The sequence below is a fragment of the Porites lutea genome, chromosome 3, assembly GCF_958299795.1.
Source record: "Porites lutea chromosome 3, jaPorLute2.1, whole genome shotgun sequence".
NCBI lineage: Eukaryota > Metazoa > Cnidaria > Anthozoa > Scleractinia > Poritidae > Porites > Porites lutea.
This window is the reverse complement of record NC_133203.1, coordinates 10,104,486-10,128,223: the sequence shown is the minus strand read 5'-3', so window position 1 is coordinate 10,128,223 and position 23,738 is coordinate 10,104,486. Positions and strand designations below refer to the sequence as shown.

Here is a 23,738-nt window from a genome sequence, read left to right as displayed (position 1 = left end):
AGTATTAATCCGTTTTCACAGAATTTACATCGAGATATCACATTTAGGACACAATGTGATAAAGAAAGCGTTTAAATGAAAATCAAAGTGAATAAGCACAAATTAAACATCCACTATCGAGGTTCTCCGTGAGGAGGTCGAACTCAGCAACACGCGTACTGCTTACGTTATACACATTCCCACCACAATGAGTCTCACCTCGGCAAGAAACAACCGCAAGCAAAAAATTTCAATAGCGTTCTCTTCGGTCAGCTTCATTTTAGTAATGTTACTTCACATGCTCTTTTTTACGGAGGCCATTTTGTTATGCGCAGTGCAAAACCAGGGAATCACCTTAAATACTTAGTAAATCAACAAAAAATGGTGAATTTCCTTCCAAGAATAAGGCAAAACGCAAATTTCCCCCTGTAGATAAGCCCCTCCGAATATAAGCCCCTCCAAAAAAGGACCTTTGAAAAATATAAGCCCCGGGGTTTATTTTCGGAATTTTACGGTACTTTAATTGTAAATAGTTTTTGAACTAAAAAATCTGCTTGACGGAAGAGGCCTATTTGGTAGCATAACATTTCAAAAATCCAGCTAGATATCAGTAAAACATAAACCCTTATACTTTGTTGGTGTATGCCGTTCTCTTTTAGGCGGGGTCAAATGAAGCCTTAGCTACCCCTAGATTGGTCACCTTTAGGCCGGCGTTTAATTCTTGATTTCTGACAAGCGTTCTTGTCTCTTTCATAAGGGATTTCCCCTCCCTTCGCTTGCAGGTTATTTAACAAATCGACCACAATTTTCCATGGTCCACACTCTTATAGACCTTAAAGATGACGTCATAAAATGTTTAAAACTCAAGTGGAACCACGAGCAGCAGGCGAGTTGTTTCACTGAAAAGTTTCAAAAGTTTTATGGCGTCATTTCTGTGGTCTATGAGAGTGTAGACCATGGAAAATTGTGGTCGATTTGTTTTTTACAATAATATTTATTATTTTTTGGCGAATAACCAAAAACAAAACATCCGGCACTGCGTGACAAGTTACGTCATTTCCATAGTCTATAGCTCTCGACCAATCAGCGCGCGATGATTCGCTCAGTTATTGTAAAAATCAGCTTAAGCAATATACAACTAAGTACAGACATGCTCAAGAGACCATTCAGCTGACCATATTCTTTCAGTGGCATGCATTTAAAGCGTTCCTTTACTTATTAATAAAGCTTTTGGTTGATTCTCGGCGTATAGTTTTAAAGTTTTGTTGGTGGTTGATAATAGCGCCATACCCACCCCAATTGGCTCCTGATAGACAGCAGTTCCTGTCGCAAGGGCGTTTTTATGTGTGCGAGCGTTCGAGCGTGCGAGCGAGGAAACCTCGCGCCCTTTAAGAGCTAAATGCAACGTAACCAGCCCCGTCACAAAAAGCGCTGGAAAATTTAATGAACCCAGCAGAACAGAAGAGTGGAATACTTATGCGGCGCGAGCGAGGTTGGGGAGGGGAGCGTGTAAGATAAAGTGTGTTAAGTTTTTGGCTCGGTACTTTTAATTGGCTGAAGTTGAACGACATGGACCCTGTATCCGCCAACCCAGTGCCTGGTATTTTCTCTTTATGACTAATTCTCACAAACAAACCGACTTTCTCACAAGTTGTGGCCTTAACTTGTCAAAATTATCTCAGTCTCATTCGGCACCATTGATCACCACGGCAAAATTAATCGTTATTTAAACATACCTTAGTGTAATTCATCAGTGGAAAACCCTAGGGCAAGATTCACATGTTTCTTATATTTCAGCCTGATACGTTGTATGACGTAATTGAGTGAACGGACCGCCCCAAACCCCAGATTTGCTTAGCCTGAATGAAGGCTTGGCGGTCGCTGGTGTGTTAGTTTAATTAAACTTGATCTTGATAGTAGCAGACAAGTTATAATTTTAAGAAAAACGACAAACTTTTTTATGCTTAAAAACATGTTTCGACAGGTCAAATCCAGTAAATCAGGAGCCTGGCTCCTGTGTAAATGCAAAGTTTCAATTTATAATAAGTACATAGAATGCTAATGAGAAAGATAGCTTTTTAAAACAACATAATAAAGAAACGTGATTATGAATGACTAAAAAAAAGAGATTTTGAAATAAACATGGTGTAATTGTTGGTTTAAAGAAGGTTTTTCCTATTGGATATGTATAGCTTCGTTTATCTTGAGTTGAAAAAGAGTGGCAGCATGATTCAGAATATCGAAACAACTAGGTGAACATAAACTTTGGCCTTTTTTTGTATCAGTTTAGTTGATAAACCAAGTACCTCAAGATTAATTCCTCTTGCAAATACTACCAGTTCAGTCAGATTTAAAACGAGATAACGAGTAAGTTTTAACACATGTTTGGCTTTGCTGACTATGGTCCTTAGCTCATTTAAGCTTCTTTAAAAGTTAATTCAATTTTTTGGCTGCCGCAATGGAGTTACGTGTCAACGAGATCGAGTGACTTATGGTCACGAAGCTGACGAAGTATAATTCTATCGATCAGAGTAAGGAAACGATTAGAAAATGATAGTTTCCACTTTTCCGGCAACCACCAGCTATTATGCTAAATTGTGAATCGCAATACGATCTTGATTGCGTTTTCCGCAAACAGTATTCTTTTCTTCTTAGCCTGCGTAGCAAGCGTTTCCGTGCGGTTTAGGAGCAAAGAACGAGGAATTCGAGAGTCAAAAACCTCGCGAAAAATAGCATAAGTAAAAAAGCGGGGAGGGGTTTGATTTCTCGCATGGCCAAAACCGAGAATCCCGTCCCTGGGTCTTTCTTTGCTCTGAAACCAAACCTGAAACGCTTGCTACGCAGGCTATTTACTTCTTTTTTCATTTGCTTTACCTGGAAGGATCTGATCTCTTATAATTCGATACTTACTGAGTAAAATCTGGTTATGGTATTATCGTGTTCAATTATAACTAAAGTATCGTTTACAAGAACAAGCTGAACATGCAATACGATGGTCCGTAATCTCCCGGGCCCGGGGGGGGGGGTGTACTTCCAGAAAAATTGGGTGTGGGTGTGCGGCACGCTTCCTTAACCCTTACCCTATTTCAGACAAAAATCTGTGATTTTCTCTGCCCTTTTTCGGACCTGATCAAAAATTTGATACCCTATTTTAGACCTGGCCCTTAAATCAATACCCTATTTCAGACCTGCCTTATACCAATGTAAAAGGCAATGTTTATACGCTTTCATTAAGAAGGATACAAAACTGTACAAAGTTTCCAGCTTAAAGGGAAATGCAGTCACACCGCCTAATGATGAAGAAGTAGCTTCTTCTAAAAAACATACCCAATTCAAGACTTCTGTACACAAACCGTACCCTATTTCAGACCAAAACGGCTAAAAAACCATACCCTTTGGCGCCCCACATACCTATATAGCCTATATAAGGGAGCACCCCCCTGGTCCGTAATGTGGAAAGCGCCAGATACGCGGACTAGTTTGACCCGGTACTTTCAGGATCCGGCTTTTTCTTAGTTTGCCTAGCCCAGAAAAATAACGATAGATCAAAGTTTACAGCAGTGAAAGGGTATTCAATAAACTTGGGTCTCCGAAGATCTTTTTATAATCTCTCCTCTAAATCTGCCCATTCTTTCCCGATAAGTTTTGAGAAAATACTCAGCAGTGTTTGACAGATTGGAAAAACTGTTATTAAATTTTATTTTAGTTTTTACTCATGCCTTTACTGTCTTAATGAAACAGCACGTTGATAAATCTCTAAACCGAAATGAAGTTATAGACGTCATGTCGCCTAGAGAAATAAACTGACTGAAATCTTTAATTTGTAAAAATGTTTAATTTGATAAGTGTAAGAGGCTCCAGCCCCTAATTCACGAGCTTAGGGTTATTTTAGAGCTGATTGGTGACTAAGGAGGATATCGAAGGGAATTAGGTTCAAACAGTGAGATTACTGGGTTAACAGCGCTTCCTAATAACTTTCTAATTTTATTATTAACCTGAATGCTAAAGAAGAAGGTCAAGTAATTATGTGATTTCCTAACTACTATAGCTGTTAGCTTACATTTTAACTGCATTCCGATGCATTTGGGCAGCAATCTCTGCTTTCTCTTTTCTGATCGCCTTGAGATGACAGAGCCCGAAGGGGGGACTCCCGTAAGAAAGGGACTGGGACGCTGGTCGGAAATTTTGAATTAAACCCCTACAGGAGACCAATCTGGGCATGGCTCAACCTTTTTTAAGGCCCCTAAAAGAGACCATTTTAAACTTTGATTACATGAAACGATTAAATAAAACAAATTGAAAATACATAATTTTTTATATTTCTTCGCGTGCAGCCCTAAAAAGAGACCTTTACGGCTAATAATGTAATGGCATTTTCCCCAGAACACCCTAAATAAGACCAAAATCCGAAATTCATACTCCTAAGCGAGACGACGAGCATCCCCGCCCCTTCCATATGGGAGGGCTGCCCCCCCCCCCCCCTCCCCCGGGTGACAGAGCAAGTGACGGAAAACTGATATACACCTTCCTTTGATGGGATATCCTGCTCTAATGAGATGAAATTTTGAACAAGACAATGGCCGGAACAATCATTTTGTATCCAGTCACTGACAATAGAATTTACAAGAATTGCGGAAGTTTTATACCACCCGAGTGTTGACCAAATATGCAAACCAATTTCTAATCTTTCGGTTATAACTTATGGTGATGTATTGCCATTGTTATTTGGACGCGTGTGGTACGTAGAATAGAATATTTCCCAAAATAGATGTTTTAATCCACCTAAACTTTGAAATGTTTTAGTTGGCATTTGGATCCACATTGTTAATGCAGCTTTTGAGATGAGTCCGGCTTTTTTTCACCTCTTTTTAAAGTTATATCACGTTTCCCTAAAGAAAGGGTGTAAACTGAACGGTAACTTACCGGACATCTTGAGGGTTTAGCCATTTAAGCCGAGATTTACCTCCGAAATTGAACACGTACAGGTATCTCTTGAAAACACATTTGAAAATTGCTCTTTCAGTTGTTATGTTAGCAAATGCTGGGATTTTAGACGTTTTGCTGCTACGTCGTGATGGGGAATGAAGTTCTACTTGACTCTACAAAGATCCCGAACATCAGAAAGTCAGAACTTGATTAAACCGGATGTGGCGTGACCTTAAACAATACTCGCTTGCCTTTGTTATAAAACTCGCCCCAAACAGCATGTGTCATGCGATATTTGTCAAAATATTTCTTATACAAAAGTAGGCGGATATAGCGACGGTCCTGGGCAGTCGGATCTTCTAATCTTTCGTCAGTTTGTTTTGTGATTGTAACTTCGATGCATACGGACGCAATTCTCGAAGTGTAATGGTGGTTTTTGCTCTATATCTGAAGGTGGGTGACACTAGCCTTTTGGTGTTGCTATAATTTTTGATAATTAAGTGTGTTCTGTGCCTTTAACAGTCATTTCAAATTTGATATAAGTACGTAGTTAAGTAGAAGCGATTTTTTAAAGTCTTTATTGATCTCTAATGGACGTGGATAAGATCTTAATAGTGTCATCATTCGCAAGAAGGTTGTTGGGTGGTACTCTTCCACGCTGTTTAATTTCAGTTTGCTTTGATTTCTGTCTATGGCGTGAAATCGTGGTCAGTTGAAGCTCCACTTATATTGATCTGCAGTTTTATGTCTTGGTTATTCGGTCCCTTCTATTCAGTTTTCCTTCGCAAGATATTTTTAAACTGTATTTCTTGCCTCAGAAAAACTTTCGAAAACGAGTTCATATCAAATTATTTTTAAGTATAATTTCTAACTTGATGTTTAAAAAAGTTGTAAGGCAGGCGGGGTGTCGCCAAGGAAACTTCATTGATGTACATATGTTTGGGAGATCTTAGTCGGTTTAATATATTCTAGAATAATTCTGATGAAAATCGTGATAAATAACGAGAATTTTCTGAGTTACAGTTTAAAACTGCATTAAACTAACAATTTTGCTTTAGGAGGGGTTAACACGTCACTTGAGTACCGGAAAAAAAACGTCACCTATCGAAAAAGGCACAGCAAAAGGTACAGAGAAACTCCTGAACAACAACAAAAATAATTTCTGCTCCGTTATGAGAATTTGGTATACTTAACGAAAAACAAAACCAAATTATACCCAGAGGCTTGCTGGCCCAGCTCTATAGGTCAACAAAGGCTTTGAGGCGGATAAAACTGATCAAATGTGTTGAAATTAAATTTTCCATCTTTCTTGTTCCTTGTCGTCGTTACCTTGTCGAGTCTCCGTTCATTTATTCCGTGGACGAATATCGCCATAATATAACACGTCGCGACGTAAAGTAATATTTTAAGTGTTGTTACAGACATCGCGACATCGATTTCAAGAACCTGATATATGACTACTAATTAGAACGTCCGAAATAAACTTAACAAAAAGGCCATATATTCACTCTTAAATGGGAAAAACAAACAAGGCAATCCAGTACTGCATGTGGAAATTCATCCACAATGCAATCACCGCATTTAGACTTTGAGCTTGGAAAAATTTGTGGTACACAAAGAGATTGGACCACACCTGGGAGAATACAATAAAGCACCACGGGAAACGGTGGCTTTCATTCGATCGAATGATCACACTTTTATGATTTTATCGGCAGACTCAAAAGTTAGAACCACCTGAAACAGTACAATAAACGGTATCACAGGAAAGTACTGCTCAGTGGCTTTCATTTGAATGGTCACACTTTAGGATTATCTGCAGACTGAAAAATTATAACCACTTTGTAAATTATTTTGCAGTTACAACACACTTTGCACAGCATTTATATTATAAGCATTAGCACAGGAAAGTACGCGGCTTAGTGGCTTACATTTGAATGGTCACACTTTAGGATTTATTCACGGACTCAATAGTTCACCTCCTTGTACTGCATAATAAACATTACCACAGGAAAAGACCCGCTATATTTTATTTAAATGGATTTTCCCAGACTATTGAAAAAGCCGTACCCTGCGGTGTTAAAAAAAAAACCCATAGAGAGTTACGCGGATCAGTAACTTTCATTTGAAGTGCCCGAGCCAATTAGTTCCAAGAATCGAATTAAAAAGAAAGCCAAAATAATGAAAAGCATACGTGTACAGTACTACGTGAAAGTACTGCTGATAAAGGTTCGTTTGAATGGTTACATGACAGAGTTACGTCTTAAGTCTCGATGTTCTTTTGTAGATACCATTTTTTTGTGTTGTCTGCTTGTACAAAGCATGAATGCTCCCTTTCATTGTGGTTTGATTATATTATCGCAATCAACGAAATTATTGATAAGGAACCATACAACTTTTGTCCTCAGTTATTTTAAGCTTGGCATTGTTAAGGGGCGCCTGAAAGACCGACTGCTTAATGAAAATTGAAAATTAATGTGGAATCAATTACGACTTTTTTTAACTGCCCACTTTAAAAACTCACGCAACTGTAAGACCAAACTTATTCACGTCTCACGAGAAGAAAAGTAAGTAAATATACAAACATCTAGATAAATAAATAAATAAACAACCTATGTTTATTCGGCTTTATCTTACTTTATCTTTCTCTTTAGTTATTTACTGCGAGGACAAGTAGCATGTGTAATGTAAACCTCCAACTTTTCAGTCTGCCGGGTATAAAATCCCAGACAGCTAAAACTCCGTATCAGATGTATTCCGGCCCCAGTTCTACTGTTAAATGGTACCATTGTTAAATGCCTACTTTCACTATGGATGGGGTTGCCCTTCCACAAAACAAGACGGTCGTGGAGATAACCTTTCCTTCTACCTCTTTTTGTTTGTTTGTTTTTTTTCATCACCCAGATGTCTACCCAATTCTGCAAAAGTAGATAGCATTTGGAGACACTGATCCAGCTATTCTTTTCTAAAAGTGATGTGAAAGGCATTAAATCATATCAGTCTACACATCACTTGTCATGGCTTTGCTCTGTTGGATTTCATGTTTAAGAACCTCTCTTCTTAGATATCAAGTTATGTCTGAAATTGCGAGAAAAAAATGTAATAACTGCCGCTGTCGTGCACTGAAAACCGGTAGTCGTAAGGTTTCCCTCGTGACATAATAATCCGCCAGTTTTCAAGTTTCCGGCAGCATCATTTATTACGATTTCCGCGTTTGCCCTAACTTGTTTGACGGTCTGCCCTAACGTAGCCTGTGTAGGGGAGGGGAGGGGTGGGGGAGGCGTCTGTACACCGGCTACCCTGAGGGGTATATGGCAGAAAAAGTTGAGCTGCCTGTTTTTGTGTTCCCCCCGAGGCTGTGCAACCTCGTATCCCCAGGGCTTTTCTCTTAGAATCAGGGTGTCAAAGACTACCCATATAAAGGCACCGCTTTTTTTTTCTTCTTACATGCATAGTATTTAGTTGAATATAGACGCTGTTAGGCGTCTATATAGCGTGAACATTCAAAAGAAAGCTTTTGATCTGTAAGTTTCTCTACTGCATAAGGCGCTGTAATTTTTGAGTTCGTGAATGGAGTAAAGAATTCCTCATTTACTATCCCTTTAATAGAATCAGGAAGCTTTGGAGCCAATCCGTTTTCTTAATCTTAAAAGTTAGAAAACTAATAACTAACAGCAAATGATTGATTTGCAGAAAACAGAAACAGAAAATAGCAATCGTAAATCAAATATCAGAACTTCTCCCACTAGAAATCAGAAAATTGGGAACTGGAAACTGAAATTAGGAGTTAGATATCACCCCCAGATTTTAGAAATGAGAAATGAGAAAACCAAAAACTGAAAGTAGAAATCAGAAATTAGCAATCAGAAATAATCAGAAATCAGATTATAGAAAATCCGTTTCAAGAAACTGAAAATTGCCGAAAGCGGAAAGCAAAAGTTTGCTAGTTTTTTTTATTTATTTTAATAGTCTTTTATGGCGGTCGTTATTTGGGCTGATGAAAGTAGAGAACAAACCAGAGAGCTGTTGTCATTTCTTTCCATTTTTAGACTGCAGAAAGTCTCTTTTTTTTCTCGAAGTTCGAGTCCTGGGGCCCCTTTTCTCGAAAGTCCCGATAATCAATGTGCCCGCAAAGCTGTTGTTGTTTACAAGCAAGATAGAGGTTTTCAATAGCTTTGCATTTAACATTAGCCATCAGTTGGGGAAACAAAATGCAGTAGTTTGCTAGCTAGGACCGGTGCTTTTATTCTTTTTTATTGAATATTTGATTTCGGTCCGAAGTGTTACCGGGACTTCACGAGAAAGGGGGCCCTGCGAAGCTCGCGGTCTATCTCCTTTTGAACATGTGTATCTTTCGAGCAATTGCAAGTTTCATCACTTTCATGTGCACATTTTTTTCTCATACGATTGTGATTATAGAAAGAGTTTACATGTTTTACGGGGTCTTTTACAAGAGTTTACTGTTATTGTTCCTTCCTTGTAATTTCAGGATCACCATCTTAGAAATTACGCAATGCCGTGTCATGTTACGGGCGTTCCTTAACCGGAAGTAAACACTGACTTTTTTATTCCAAAGCGCACGCTTTTTGTTATGATCGTGTATGTGTTCGTGAATGAATGTGTGAGGGACCGACATATATGATGTCACCGTTGAACCCATGCACCTGCTTTTAAAAGGTTTAAGTACAAAAGAGATCAAATTCAAGTCGTCAACTATTATCACGGAAATGCCACGAACCGCAAGTTATAATTTCGAACAATTCTTTTTTTATTTTTTTAACTTTTATTTTCACGGTTGATTAATGATCAGAAGAATATGCTCAACAATTAGCCGGAAAAGTCTCGAATGCCTTTCGTTAAAGAGTATTTTTCAATCGGCTTTTAAGTTACTTAGCGACTTACTCAAACGAAAACTATTTTACCGCAGTGGCGTCATCGATCATCTTCCACCCACACCTCCCTGGATGGGTGCACGTGACCGAAATAGAATGAAGCTAAAGTATTGGTTCATGATTGGCGGGAATAAATCACGTGGGAGGCCGTAACCACAAAAATTAACTCAATTTATTCATAGCTTCATAACAGAATACAAATGGCAGCCGAAATTTTGGTCGTTGAGGATGATTCTCTCGTTATGTTGTAATATTGTAACGTTGGTTAAAGGATTTGGGCGGAATATAGCGCTCACAGAATGAAGGTTACGGTTTGTTTTGATACAGTTTGTGTCATCGTTCCGTGTGGCAATGGCGAGTTGACAGTATCCGAACTCGTACAACGCGCGATTTCAAGGTATCGCAAAGCAACTAACAAGGCAAGTCCGAATACTGCTAAGCCTCTATCTTGACATTCAGACATTGGTGTTATGAAAACATCTTTGCTTTTAACTATTCTTTATGTATTCTTGAATGCCGACCTTGCATTTGATATAATTATACCTCGGATTCGCTCACAAGATTTGCCCCAGGGTTGATTAAATTCTCATTTAGTCCCGATATAATTTTACTCGTTCTATTTGCCAGTTTGAATATTCAAACCGTGCTTTACTCATCTTACTATGTATGTTACTGAATTTACAACTGTTGATTTAATTGAATTCGCGTTTTCTTGGAAACTGCGAGCTTGTATTCCATAACTTTCAATGTTCTAGTTCATTTTCCGGCGTCACCGGATGAGTTATTCGATTCGTATAAATTTACCAATGTTATGTATCCAAGGTTCCTATTAAAGTTTGTATCGAACCGGCAGTTAAGAATAATCAGGTTACAGCAATCAAACCTTTGCATATTTTATTTTAACCTTTCAAATCCAACTTAAGTAAATATAACTAGGGATTACAGCTGCAAATTTTCATGTCGATCCACCAGAACATTCGTCGTCAAAATGTCGACAGTACACATGCGAAAAATCATAAATCATTTTCAGCATTTAGTCTACAGTTTCCCAAGTTTTCTCATTTCTTTTTTAGACTGGAAATCGTTGTTTTTATTTTAGTTCTAAGGTTCCCATTCTCTGTTGTTCGTTTTTGTTGATAGAGCATATAATCGAGTATCGATCAATCGTACTTGTATAGTCTTCAGTTTGTATATAACTTAAGCTTAAATCACAATTTGCTAAGGCCTCAGCATTGATTCATAATTTTTTTGATAGACACATTGTACAGAAGGTATGTCATTACAAGAAACAGTTAAAAGTCCAATTTAATCAAAACATGAGCTTTTCTTCCATTTTCTTCTAGTCTTCCGAGGAACTTATTCAAGTACATTTTTTGGAGACCAATGAAGATCATGGAATACTTGATCCTGACGACGTCCTCTCAGATGTGGTCGACGACAAAGACAAGGTTCTGATTTTTCCTTCTTATTATCTATACTATCTCATATCTACGTCAGTATTTTTTTTTCTTATTAAAGGGGGATTACACTGAATGTTCCCTGTTTTTTAAATTCTTTAGTTATGATTCCTATTTTTAAATGAAATTTACAACATTGAAATGAACATGAAGTTAATTGTTGTAGCATGATGCATGATGAGCTTACACCTTACCAATTGTCCAGAAACTATAGCTTGGTACTGCTTTTATTTCTTTGTTGATACGAATTACTATCTGTTCTTCATTACTGTGGCTTAGGAAGAACAATCTGATGTGCTAAGTAATTTTAGAATGAATGCTCTCAAGAAGATCAGTTTAATGTTTGTTTAGTGAATTTTAAGTATTTTGCCCTCCTGCAAATGTTGTGATCATGAGAAAAATGCAAACGTTTTGTAAACAATGTAAAAAATTGTCATGAAGGCAGATTCCACTACAGCTTCTTTTGCTGCTGTGAGGTCATAAACAAGTGTTAAAATTGTGCCTCTAAAATCTCACCTAAAGTTTTTCTTTTGGACAATTTACTTCATTAATTAGCCAAAATTTGTTTTGAAACGGATATTGTGAAATACCATTGAATGGTGGTAGCTTTGGTAATTTCCATTTTAATAAAAGAGTTGTTAATTTGATGAGAAATAGCCACTAACCTGAAACAAATTAAAACTTTATATTCTGCCAAAATAATTTATTATTGAGTATAACTTACTGTTTTCATTGACTACACGTGCAAGGTCAAGTAATGTCCTTATGGTAGGGAATGAAATATTGGCCCATGTTAGAAAGTATGTGGCAGATATTTGCTTGCTTGTACAGACTGTGGCTCATTTTGTTATTCACGCTTCTGTAAAAGCTGTCTGTAGGTGAATTACATTATTGAGTTGAAGATTCAACAACAATGCAACAAAATGCTTTGAACAATATAAACTTGGTCGCACTCACTGACATCTTTGTGAAAAGGACTTCACATTTCATGAAATGACAAAGCTTAAACTAAGGTTTATAATACTGAGAGACAATTGTGGAAAAGAAATTCCTTTATAACACATATTTGCAGTGTGCAGTTATCTTAAATTTGATCTGAGCTAGAATGATGCAAGATTACTTTGTATTCATTTCAACTTAAATTTCCATGCATTTGTTTAACATTGCAGACATTAAATATCCACTAGGCCAATGTCCTTTGTTATTGTTGGCTTCTGTTATCTCATTAAAAAAGTGTCTTTTGACAACTTATTTTGAAGGCTATGTTAAGTTGAATATTTCAAATTCTTGCAAGGCTTTATTTTCTCCAAGAAAAATTGTTGCAAGATCAAATCGTCTGAACTTATGAAATCTAGCTTCTTTGCAGTTTAAACATTTTCTTTAAAAAAATAAAGTTTTTCCTGTCCTCCAGAGGCAGGAGTTAGTTGCTAGCAGCCATAGGGTGCTTCTTCCTAGAGAGCACATTACTGATGTGTTTGTGGATTATTTTCGGTAATTTAGCCGAAAACTATTAATGGAGTTAGTTTTTTTAAAAGCTACCTAAAATGGACTAAGTAATGAAAATGTGGTTCTGATTTTAATAGAGACAATGATTTTTGATCTAACTACTCAGAACAGCTGGAGTCTACTGTCAACTCTCTCTTAAGATGGACACCTTTGGGATGGACACTATGTGTCTGTTTTAGAGAGATGTCCATCTTGTTACACTATGTGTCTGTCTTATGGTTTTCCATACAAATCCTTACTGCACCGTACATCATTTCAGTTGCATAAAGTGAGTTACAATGTATAATGCTTTATGGTTCCTTTTTACATGAGAGGTTATTTTTATAGGATCTGACTTTCAAGACATAGTTGAAAGGCAGCTGTAACAAGAAATTTACAAATAAAAATAAATTTTGCAAAATTTTTTATGCCATACAGTACAACTGTGTTCTTAGGTTTGTTAGGATGTGAAATACCACTACATTTGGAGGTTTATTAATTTAATGGTATTAACTAATTAAATTTCTTGCTATTGCAGTTGCTAGCTGTGTTTCAAGAAGGCTCAACTCTTCACCGGCCGGCACAAAATGGAGGATACGGCACCAGTGCATCATCAGTCGGGACGGCAAGTCCTGAATTGTCTCCTCGCGAAGATGAAACCACAAAATTTATTGAACAGCCAGTAAAATCATTTGCTCCAGTTAGTAACACTATTGAAAACACTAATGGTGAAGTCAAACATTTCTCCAGACACATGAAAAGTCCTCCACCCCCTGTGGCTCCAAAACCTGTGAGACCTGTTCGGCAGGTTAAACATATCCTCAGTGCTAGGAGTTCATTTGTAGAGTCTCTTCCTTCGGAAGATTCTGGGATATCTACTCTTGATGACCGTGACAGATATCGAAATAGCTCAGACTCATCAAAGTCTGAAATTAATGATAATGTGACGGTAAAACCCGCAATTTATAAAAGCAGGACAGGAGAGACTACTTTTGTTGCGATAGGGAGACCTATCAAATCCCCTGTGTATAATGGTAATTCGAATGGAGAAAGGAGGCGATTTTCATCTACCAGTTCTGATCATGCAGATAATGAACACAGTGAAGTTGAAGAAGAAACGTTTTCTTTGGGACGGAACTCAACAAGAAAATCAATGTTTGTAGATAGTCCTATGCTGGACAGATGGGCTGAACTGCAGGAGGAAAGAATGTTTGGGGTGAGTTTAAAAAGAATAAGATTCCCAAGTTACAATGGAGGTGCACTGTATTTTTCAGGTTCAGTTTTATTGTTGGTCCAAAGGCATTTTATTTGCCTTTGGTTTTGGGTATTGTAATGTATGAAAATAAACAATCACATAGATTATGATTAATTGAAACCTCAACACTACGGTATGTTTTGTATGTACATGTTACAGGTGAGGTCAAATTTAATTTCAGGTTAATTTTGATTTAAGCGAGGTTGATTTTTGATTTCCTTTTTCTCCTGGCCCTAGAAGACAAAGGAAATTGAGAATCAACCTTGGTTAAAAAAATTTAACCTAAAATCAAATTAGACCTGTAACTTATATATGGTCTGGATGTTGGTACAGTGTATCTCAGTAATTTAATCCAATATCCAGCCATCTTGACAAAACAAGTGTAGTTAATTAGGGATTATTATTTGGCCAAGAAGAAAACTATTTCTTGCAAGACCAACATGGGAAATCCCAAGTGGGGAAGATATATTCATTTAACCCACACAGGTGGCCAGTCAGAACACAGGATTTTCTTCCTCTCGCATCTTGCAAATTTAGCCATATAATAAGGTGTTTTGTTAACTGTATTTCTAATATATTTCTTTTTCATTTATTTTGTAGGTAAATAACCATAGGGGGGAGCCAGTCAGTACTGTAACATCTCCATCAGAGCCAAGTTCTAATGAACCAGTTTTTGATAATCATTATAATGATGGTGATGAACACTCTGAAGCTTCAGAAAGCAGTGGGTAAGAACATCTCACAGTTTAACAATGCAAATAGAGAAATGACAATACATGTACATGAAAAGTGATGGAAATGAAAATGATGATCAATGTTAATGATTATGATGATAATGATAATAACTATCATAATTATAAAACGAACTCTGAAAACCCAAAGTGTAAAGCAAGTTAGTAAGGGAGTGTTTGATTGATCGCATTCTGGAATAATAATACACAGAAATTGTGACAAAACTCGCTTCTCTTTCTCGCCTCTCTCCATGTTATTAGTTTTTCCCAGATTTCTTGGTTTCCCAGAGAATGAAGACTTGGAAAACAAGTAATTTTTAGAGTTTATCCCATGCATTCTTATTCTGGGAAACAAAATACGTTCTCTCATACTAAGTCACCAAGATCTCAAAGTTACCTTATGGAAGGTGCAGTTAAGGTGCACTTATTGCACTGATAGCTTTTTCATAATTTACTGATAATTGTATTATGAAAAAGCCTTTATTTCATCTTTATTGATTAAATTTGTTTCCTTTCATTTTATTGTGGTGGCTTCAGTGAAGCTGATATGACTATGATAGAATTAAAGAGAGAGGATTCTTCAGAAGGATTGGGCATCACAGTCACGGGATACCGCACAGCTGACGGCAGGTATGAGGCAATGCACTGCCAATAATGCAGGTATCAGTGTTTAGACAGAGAGGAAAGGGGGTATGGGCATAGGTAGAAAGGGATATTTTATTAAATTTAAACTATTTTTCAGTTTCAAGGGTCAGGAATTTGATAAAAAAAATTCAAATGCCACACCTATGCCTGTCCCTCCCCACCCCTTTCTCTCTGTCCAAACATTGATACCTGCATCAATAAATTAGCTTGTGTGCCAAGTGTGTGTTAACAAGTGTGTTTTAGGAGTGTTAAGTGATGAGAAAAAAACGGCTGGGTAGAAGACTAGGCACTAACAGATTGTTTCTGTCCCTTTTTGCAACTATTTGCACTTTCACTTTACAATGCAGTTTACCAAAAAATATCACTTAGTACTCTTTCAATCTATGTAAATAGTGGAAACCATGGAGGTCACCATTGAATGTACAACCTCCAGAAGTATATTTCCAGTCCACAGCAAACTCAGTAAAGCGCAAAATCAATCTTGTATTTATTTGGGAGACGAGAGGGTTGACTAAATGTACTTAGGCTACAAGTGCATGTAAGTATCTTCAGGGCTTTTGATGCGTGTGGAAAGCTTTTGTTTGTGTTTAAAAACTTGGCTAAATACCTCGTTTCGAGATGACAGTTGATATGTCATTAAAAAGTTGATCTTCCTTAGCCGAAGATTTCGTCTCTTTCCTTCTGCCAGTTTTTTTCCAATAGTTGCTAAGTTTACTAGACAAGTGTCATTAAAATAATCAAATTAATATTTCCTCATACAATTCTTTTCTCTTCAGTATTTTACAGGGCTAAATTTTATAAAGTCACATTCACTTTACAATGACATTTCTCAACCAAATTGGTTAATGGGGCTGGGGTTCCAATGGTTTGATATGCAGATTTTACCGTCTAGTTTCTCCAGTGCATATTCAAATTAGTATTACTTCTTAAATTCTTTCCCAGGGAACTTGGTCTTATTGTTCGTGACATCACTTCAGATGGTTGTGCAGCAAAAGATGGCAGACTTCAAGTAAGCGATTTTACTACGAGTTGTTTTTCAATGCCTTTTTTTTTCAACCCATCTTTATTTCTCTACTTTCCGCCACCCTTTCCCCTCTCCCCAGTCCATCGCTCATTTTTTTGTTGTTGTTTCACCCCGTTTTTTGCTTTTTTCCCCGCTGCGGAGCCTGGTTCCAGGCTATTGCAACAGCCTTAAGAATCCTTGTTAACATTAAAATAAGAAATATTTATCTTGTTGGGGAAAGGTGTTAAATGTAAATGGCATCGATACTGTAAATACTCGAACCAATTTGAATGGGCGCGCTTATTTGAGAATTCATGGTAACTGTAATCTAACTTGCAGATAGCTGATAGGATAGTTGAAGTCAATGGTTGGAGTCTTATGAATATGCCGAATGAAAGGTAACTACATCACCACAGCATCATAGTTCTATTTTTAAACCTTTCGTTTTGTTCCTGTTAATAACGGCTTCAAGATTACTGCAGTAGAATAAATGGGCGCCGGCAGTAACCAAGAGCCTGTTTACATGGATGTGGGCCACAGATAGGTGAGGTATCTCGCGGCAGGTCATCCCACCTATCATGAAAACTTGCATCAAACGGAGATGTTTGCTACGGTTTGGCCTATCGGCCACGCCTATCCGGTGAGAACGGTACGGAAAACGCGTCTTTCAAAAACCCTCTCCGGCGTTGAGATCTTTGAGAACGCCGTTTTGTACTCGTGTGGATGGATGAAAACTGAGCTTTTTTTGAAATCGATCCCATCATGGTGTTGGTTACCAGTAAATGTGCATGCTCCCATGAAAGATGGTACCGTTTTCATTCCAGCGATTCAAAAACGCAAGAAATGGTCTTGGATTTTGCTTTGAAAACGGAGAAAAGAAATGTCCGTTTTCAAACGAAAACGGATACGTGTGCACGGGTTAATGGTAGTTTCAAAGAGTGACATCTGCCTTGAAACACTGTTCGAAGAGTATAGTTTCCTGAAAGCTCTTAAAGAATCTCATCTACTGTTGCAATTTTTAAATTGCTTTTCTCCTTTAGAGCCGAGGAGCTTTTTGCTGCCGCCATCAAGTCCTCTGTCGTAAACATTGGTGTATCGCGGTCCCATTCATTTGTACCGGGTCAGAAGTCAGATGACCAGCAAGAGGAACCGAAACTTGAAGTCAGTGAAACAGAAGAACAAGAAAAGTCGCCCAGAGAAGTCTTGCCGTTAACTCCCCAATCGCTTATTGGTTCGCCTTCCATTCCTGACTCTAGCTTCAAGAAAATAAACAAGAGAATTCTTGTTGAACTAATGAAAGGTATGGGTGTTCGGTAGAGCTGGTGTTGAGTTAGCGAACTAAAATCTGTAGTCGCTGAGTTTTATTAATTATTCGTAAAGTTAAATAAAAGGAGATCGTCACAGTTGTGGAAGCAAATTTTGCAGTTGCGAGAAGAAAGCCTGAAAAAATCAGGCTTTTATGGGATTCGAACCATAGCGGTGCGGTGCGTTCCCAATGATTTTTCGTATACTCACTATTTAATTCGTAAAGTTGTTAAAACCTCTAATTCCGTTTTCCTTGCCCTAAGAGAATGTTTTTTTTCTAAGTGACGGACCTTAGTCTTGAGTATTGTCCCGCTTCTTTATCCCAGTAACGTTTCGAGGTCTTTCAATGCCGCTAAACAACGTTCTTTTCCCTCACCAGGAAATGATGGGCTTGGATTTAGCATTACGACGCGAGATAATCCGGCGGGAGGTAACACGCCGATATTTGTTAAAAGTATCATGCCAAAAGGAGCTGCAATTGAAGAGGGACAGTTACGTAGTGGAGATCAAATTGTAGAGGTATGTACTATTTTCTTTGAGGGCTTTTTGTGGACCAGCCTGAAAACCCTTTTTAAAGCTGGCCAAATGAGGGCGAGAGTTTCCGCGCCAGTACAGTTCTTGCTCTCCTTTGGTCTAAAAACTCTTATAACTCTCGGCGACTCTCACTCACTCTGAACGGCTGTTGTCTATTTAAACCAGTTAGTTTTTAGGACAGTCCTTGACAGGCTGTTTTCCTCTCGTTTGGCTCTGGCTTGAGAGCTGTATGGGAGTTTTGGGATCTGCAGTTACAGTAAATTTTAATTTTGTGGGCTTAACGAAAGAAATGGAGCCTGGGTGAGGTTTATCGTCCCGTCAAGTTTTATGAGGCAAGACCTTTCTGGTGAGGTTTCTTCACTATGCCTTTCTTAAAATTATTTATTTTAGAACTCCTTCTATTCATGTCAAATTTTGATCCTTGTTGGCATCCTGAGATGACAAAAGCCGCTTGGGAGTTCTGAAGAAGACGCTCGCTCTGTAAACTTTCTTTCATTCAACGCTCACGAACATTCGCTTCCCTTTAATCCTACAGTACATAGACTCTCTTCAAAGTCACTGTCCTCTCATCAACAATTTTTAGCGAGTTAAAAGACTGTTTCTTAAAACTAGAGCGAGGCCAGGTAAAATTTTGGTGAGACGGAAAGCTGATTTCTATTTAACACGTACATATTTTAGGTAAACGGGGAGAAGATGAATGGAAAGAGCCAAGCCGAAGCTGTTAACGTGCTACGAAGTACGAGGGGTTTGGTTAAGATTTTGATTCAAAGAGAAGAAGTCATGCAGTCACCCCGAACACCGGCCATTGAGGTGAGCTGAGCATGTGTTACTGTACAGGCACTCCAACGTTTTCTGGGGCAGGACAAGCGAGGAGAAGTTAGATGCATGTTGGCAGTGAAAGCAGGTTTCCACGTGGAGCAAGACTTTTTATCGCCTTAGAAACTTGGGCTAGTCGATATTTGGTCTTACATGTGATGTGCAGACACAAAATATTAGGAGCAAAAATTAGGAAATTCCGGATGTACGATAGTGGTTTGGTATTCTCTTGTGGCTTGCGTCAAAGTTAAACAACTGAACCAGTGACCAATATACAGTGTAGTCGCGTGAGCTAGTTCACAATTGGCGTCTGTTTTTGCAAGAAAACTGAGGAAGCTCGTTAAGAGCTCTTGTTTGAAGGGCCAAAAAAAGTGGCAGTGACATTCCTAGTATTGGTTCGAAGGATGCGCACAAGTTGTTCTAATTACCGTGCGTTTTGACTCCTTAAAAAAGAAAAAAAAAAAAATAGGGGTCGACCATTTGACTTGTGAGGGGGTTCTGGGTGATTTGATTTACGTAAGATTTTTTTCCCAAACCTCTGGTGATAGGTTTTTTCCCTGACATACAAAGCCATAGGCCACTCCCGTGTTCCTAAACCGTCACCTTCAAAATGAGGTAAAGTGCTCAACCTGTCTTGTGAAAATGAGTTTTATTTGCGTGAGAATGAAAAGTCATTTCCATATCAAAGGCTGAGCACTTAACCTTGTTTTTATACAGAGGCCCGAAGGAACTCGGAAAAGGCCTATTGTATGGCAGGTATTTCCTTGAAAGATTTTTTTTGCTCGAAATCAGTTTGCAGGATATTTTTTACTGAAATCACCCTTAACCCCCTCCCCCCTTCTGAAAAGCCAAATGGTCGGCCCTTAGCTTGATACTGACTTTATCTTTTCGCGCGCTTTTTTTCGGTTTGTCCTTTTATCCATAGTTTGTTTTCTCTAAATCTCTGCTCTAACCAATAACGACGAACATTTTTTCTTTCAACCAATCACACGCTATGTAAGAACTCGTGGCTCCATTTTCCCCCTCGATGATAGGTTTACAGAACGCGTTCTGACAAACATTTTTTATCCAACTGTAGCAAATTTTTAAAACTTGTTTTTAAGCTTTCTCTCAACAAAGCTTATCGTTTTCTCGCTTTATTTTGCCTCTTAAGGTGAATGAAGACAGCTTACGTCACTTCCGAGAAGAAGGCCTTCAAGTATTGACGTTTAAAATCCCTTTGGACGTGTCAGGTGCCGCGGGCCTTGGGGTCAGCGTGAAGGGAAAATCAGGAGCATCTTCTGACAAGGGTAGGAACAGTCCAAGAGACAAAGGCATCTTTTGCAAGTCCATCATTCCCGGGGGGGCGGCGGCTAAAGATGGCCGTCTTCGCCCAGAAGATCAGCTCCTTCGTGTTAATGGAAAATCTTTGGTTGGTTTAACTAACCAATCAGCAATGGAAACGCTTAGACACGCGATGCAGTCCACGCGTCCTAATCAAGCATTCATTGACGTCACTATATCTCGGGAGCAAGACGAGTTACCCCCTCCCCCTGGAGTGTTGCTTCAGAGCAAGTCTCTAGAGAAGCTTAATGCTCCTGACCAGGAGAGGCCCATAGAAGCAGAGTCTGAGGAGAAACGTGTCGAGGAGCCAGTACAGGGTGTTTCCGAGACTGACGGTGGTGTCCCTAGTAAAGGAAGTAAGTTTCCAGTAGTTTAAAGCCAATGTAAAGTGACACGCTCGCGACCAGTGTTCGTGGCATGTAGATTTTCCGAATCATTCCAACCAAGTAGCAATTTATCTCTAACTATAGAGCCGCGTGAGATAAATGCACGCTTTTCCCTCAAATGATGCATTCTTGTTTTTCATGTTGCCTTGTTTGACTTAATAGAGACTTCTAAATTCGAGGACGAAGACGACTGTGAGGACGAAATTTACGGAATTTTTTTTCGCCTGTATTGTTAAAAGAAATATATAACTGTAAAGCTTCATTCTACTTTTTTTTTTACCAGAAATGTTAGAACGGTCGATTTTATTGAAGTCGGTGAAGCCCTTGCTTCTATCAGAATCACATTTTCGCTAAAACTTGGCCCCTAGTTGAATGACGACGTCTACCAGGTTTTCCCGCCAAAATGACGCTTGTTAACGCGTTCGCACTACTTAGTATTGATAAAATCTGGTACTCGTCTTATAATCTTAAGATCTCTAATCATAATATATGAATTCATACATTATCGCTCAAGACGTCAGCTTCCGGAACTCTTCACGGTGGCAAATTTACTTTATCTACTTAACCTAACAGTACGACAACACAACTACACCTAAGAAGAAAAAATACTTCATTGCGTGAAATAAGTACTTGAAAAAAGGTGAAAGTAAATTTTATTTTCTGTTACTTAGGACTTTCGAGCAGTGGAAGTGACGACCAATTTAATGAGTCCTTCGTAAACAGAAACCTAACACCTCTCCGAGCTCGAAATGGCGTTCAACGCAATGATTCCTACTATGTAGCAGTCAATAAAAGTCAAAGTCCTGGCGGACACTTCTACAGCCCTTTACGGCCACGTCCATTTCATCGACCCAGTCCTCTAGCTGTTGGAAATGGCCGAACACAATTTCCTGGTCCCATTACTCCCGCAAGGACGTCAACGCCAGTGGACAATCGAGTAATAAACCCTCCGATCAATTTTCCCGCCGGAAGGCCTATAAGTACTGTTGCTATGCCAACGCCTCCTTTGGAAAGCACTGATGACAGGCCGTCGAGTCCATCGCAGGCTTCTCCAAAAGCACTTCCACCCCAGCCCCCTCCAAGATGGGACTCAGAGAGGGATACTACGAAAGTTAATTACGGTGCGCCATCTGGGCTGCAGTTACGGCTTAAAATGCCGGACGGACAGAACTCACCGGAGAGAGGGGCCACCCCAACTACACCGCCTCCCCCTCCCTCTCAGTTTTCGAACCAGTCACCTACACGGGAGCTTCCTCCCTCCTACGACCAGGCGGTCGCCCGGCTAGGGAGGTCTCCTCATCCCTCTGTTAGTTCGGAACCGACTACACCGGTCAAAGAGCAGCGGAAGTCATGGAGCGAGGATGTGAGCGGGGAAACTCCGATCATCCGGCCGCCTAGTCCGTTTTCATCCGAAGACGATAATCCATTCCAGAGGGATGGCTTTGGTAGGTTGTCCATGTCGGAGAAACGAGGCCGAGCAGCGCTGGACGCTAGACAGTCAGAATTCTTCATGAAACGAGATCAAGAAAGGAGTGAAGGTGAGAATCTTGAAAACCGTGAACACCTGAAATTATATTTCGTGAGGATTGTAACTTCCTCGTGAGATAAATGGCAACACTTTTCAGTAATAGTAGCTCTTGACACTTACATAATTCCTTTATTTGCCCTCGGTAGTATTTATAGCACTTATACTATAAATATGCAACTGCAAACCAAAACCAGCTGACTATTTACAAGCGTGGTCGAGGATTTGAACTCGGGATTACCGTGAACAAATCCAGCTAGAGGTCAGGGCGGGACTTGAACTATGGGCCTCCGAATTGCAGGTCCAGCGCTCCCAACCGCTCGGCCACGCTACCCTAATAGAGATCAGCATCAAATCAGCCTCAGGTTTCCAAGCGACAAATCTGATTGTACTGCCGTACATTTTTTTTAGGGAGTGCCTCGGAAGAGGAAGAAAAGGAAGAAGAAGAAGAAGAAGAGGAGGAAAAACCCGCCGCAGCAAATACACATCCGCCCCTCAGACGAGCTGACTCTGAGGAGTTGTTACGAGAGCAGTTCAACAAAGGTAAGATTTAATGAACTTGAATTGTGTACTTCACTTTGCTTCGCTTTTCTGCTTCAGCACTGCTTAGTAGGTTAAACTTAAGCAGTTATCCAAAGACTCAAAAGTTAGAACTACCTTGTGAGGCATATTAAATAGCACCAGGAGAAAACACTGCTCAATAGCTTTCATTTAGCTGTCGATGATGATGATGATGATGACGAGGATAATGATGTTGATTGGTTTATTTTGTAGAGTCAAAACTCTTCTAATTACAACCAGTAACAATATAGTTGAGACACGTTTGCAAACAATAGAAATAAAAAAAACCACTGGTTTTCTTATTTCAATTCTCGTAAAAAAAGAATTCTCAGGAGTACAAGAGATTCCCCCCCCCCCCGCCCGCTCCGTGCCTCTCCTTTTCTCGTGGTTATCTCTACAAGTGCTGAATATGATCTCAGAATCCTTTGAACTTTGACAACAGTTGTTGGGGCAGGAGTTGTGCAAAGTCTGATAAACACCACTTTTGGCTTATTAGGCTTCAGTCTCAAGCCTTTTTGTAATTGGTTGTAGCTTAGGATTTACGAACTAGAAACATTGCTGGTGTTTTTACCCCTTGTAGGTTCCCAGGACGAAAGAAGATCACTTCCTCATAGTCGTATGCAAAAGAGCAAATCAACTGGTCAGCTTAAACATGTCGGCGTTAAAGACAAAAATAAAAAGTGAGTAATTTGGTTTTTGCCAAAAAAATTCCCAGTTTTTTTTGTGTCAAACCCTACATGACTACAAAGTAGTTTTCATTGTTAGTATTATTACCTTATTATTCGGGGTATCTACTCTATAATTTTATTAACTATTTAGGTGTCCCAAACTCCACACTTGCATGGAATATTTAAGAACGTTTCTTTTCCGTCTCCTCTTCTCCCCTAATAATGTCTATATTGAATTTGTAAATTATTT

At 39.0% G+C, this 23,738-nt stretch overlaps 1 protein-coding gene across 4 annotated transcripts in view; it reads left to right on the top strand.

Annotated features, from left to right (window-relative positions):
• Nucleotides 1-23,738, top strand: part of LOC140930421 (uncharacterized) — a 29,471-nt gene that overhangs the window by 2,694 nt on the left and 3,039 nt on the right. The window contains exons 1-14 of one of the 4 annotated variants that reach the window (XM_073380107.1): nt 5,200-5,358; nt 11,138-11,242; nt 13,275-13,952; nt 14,592-14,719; nt 15,260-15,352; nt 16,310-16,376; nt 16,710-16,768; nt 17,411-17,670; nt 18,055-18,194; nt 18,888-19,019; nt 20,179-20,704; nt 21,406-22,272; nt 22,671-22,802; nt 23,401-23,500. In XM_073380107.1, coding sequence (XP_073236208.1) covers nt 5,332-5,358; nt 11,138-11,242; nt 13,275-13,952; nt 14,592-14,719; nt 15,260-15,352; nt 16,310-16,376; nt 16,710-16,768; nt 17,411-17,670; nt 18,055-18,194; nt 18,888-19,019; nt 20,179-20,704; nt 21,406-22,272; nt 22,671-22,802; nt 23,401-23,500 — 3,314 coding nt within the window. In that variant the 5' untranslated portion in view covers nt 5,200-5,331. Of the gene's footprint in view, nt 1-5,199; nt 5,359-9,974; nt 10,214-11,137; nt 11,243-13,274; nt 13,953-14,591; nt 14,720-15,259; nt 15,353-16,309; nt 16,377-16,709; nt 16,769-17,410; nt 17,671-18,054; nt 18,195-18,887; nt 19,020-20,178; nt 20,705-21,405; nt 22,273-22,670; nt 22,803-23,400; nt 23,501-23,738 lie in introns of those variants that run through there. The other 3 variants (XM_073380105.1, XM_073380106.1, XM_073380108.1) reach the window with 3 other exon arrangements.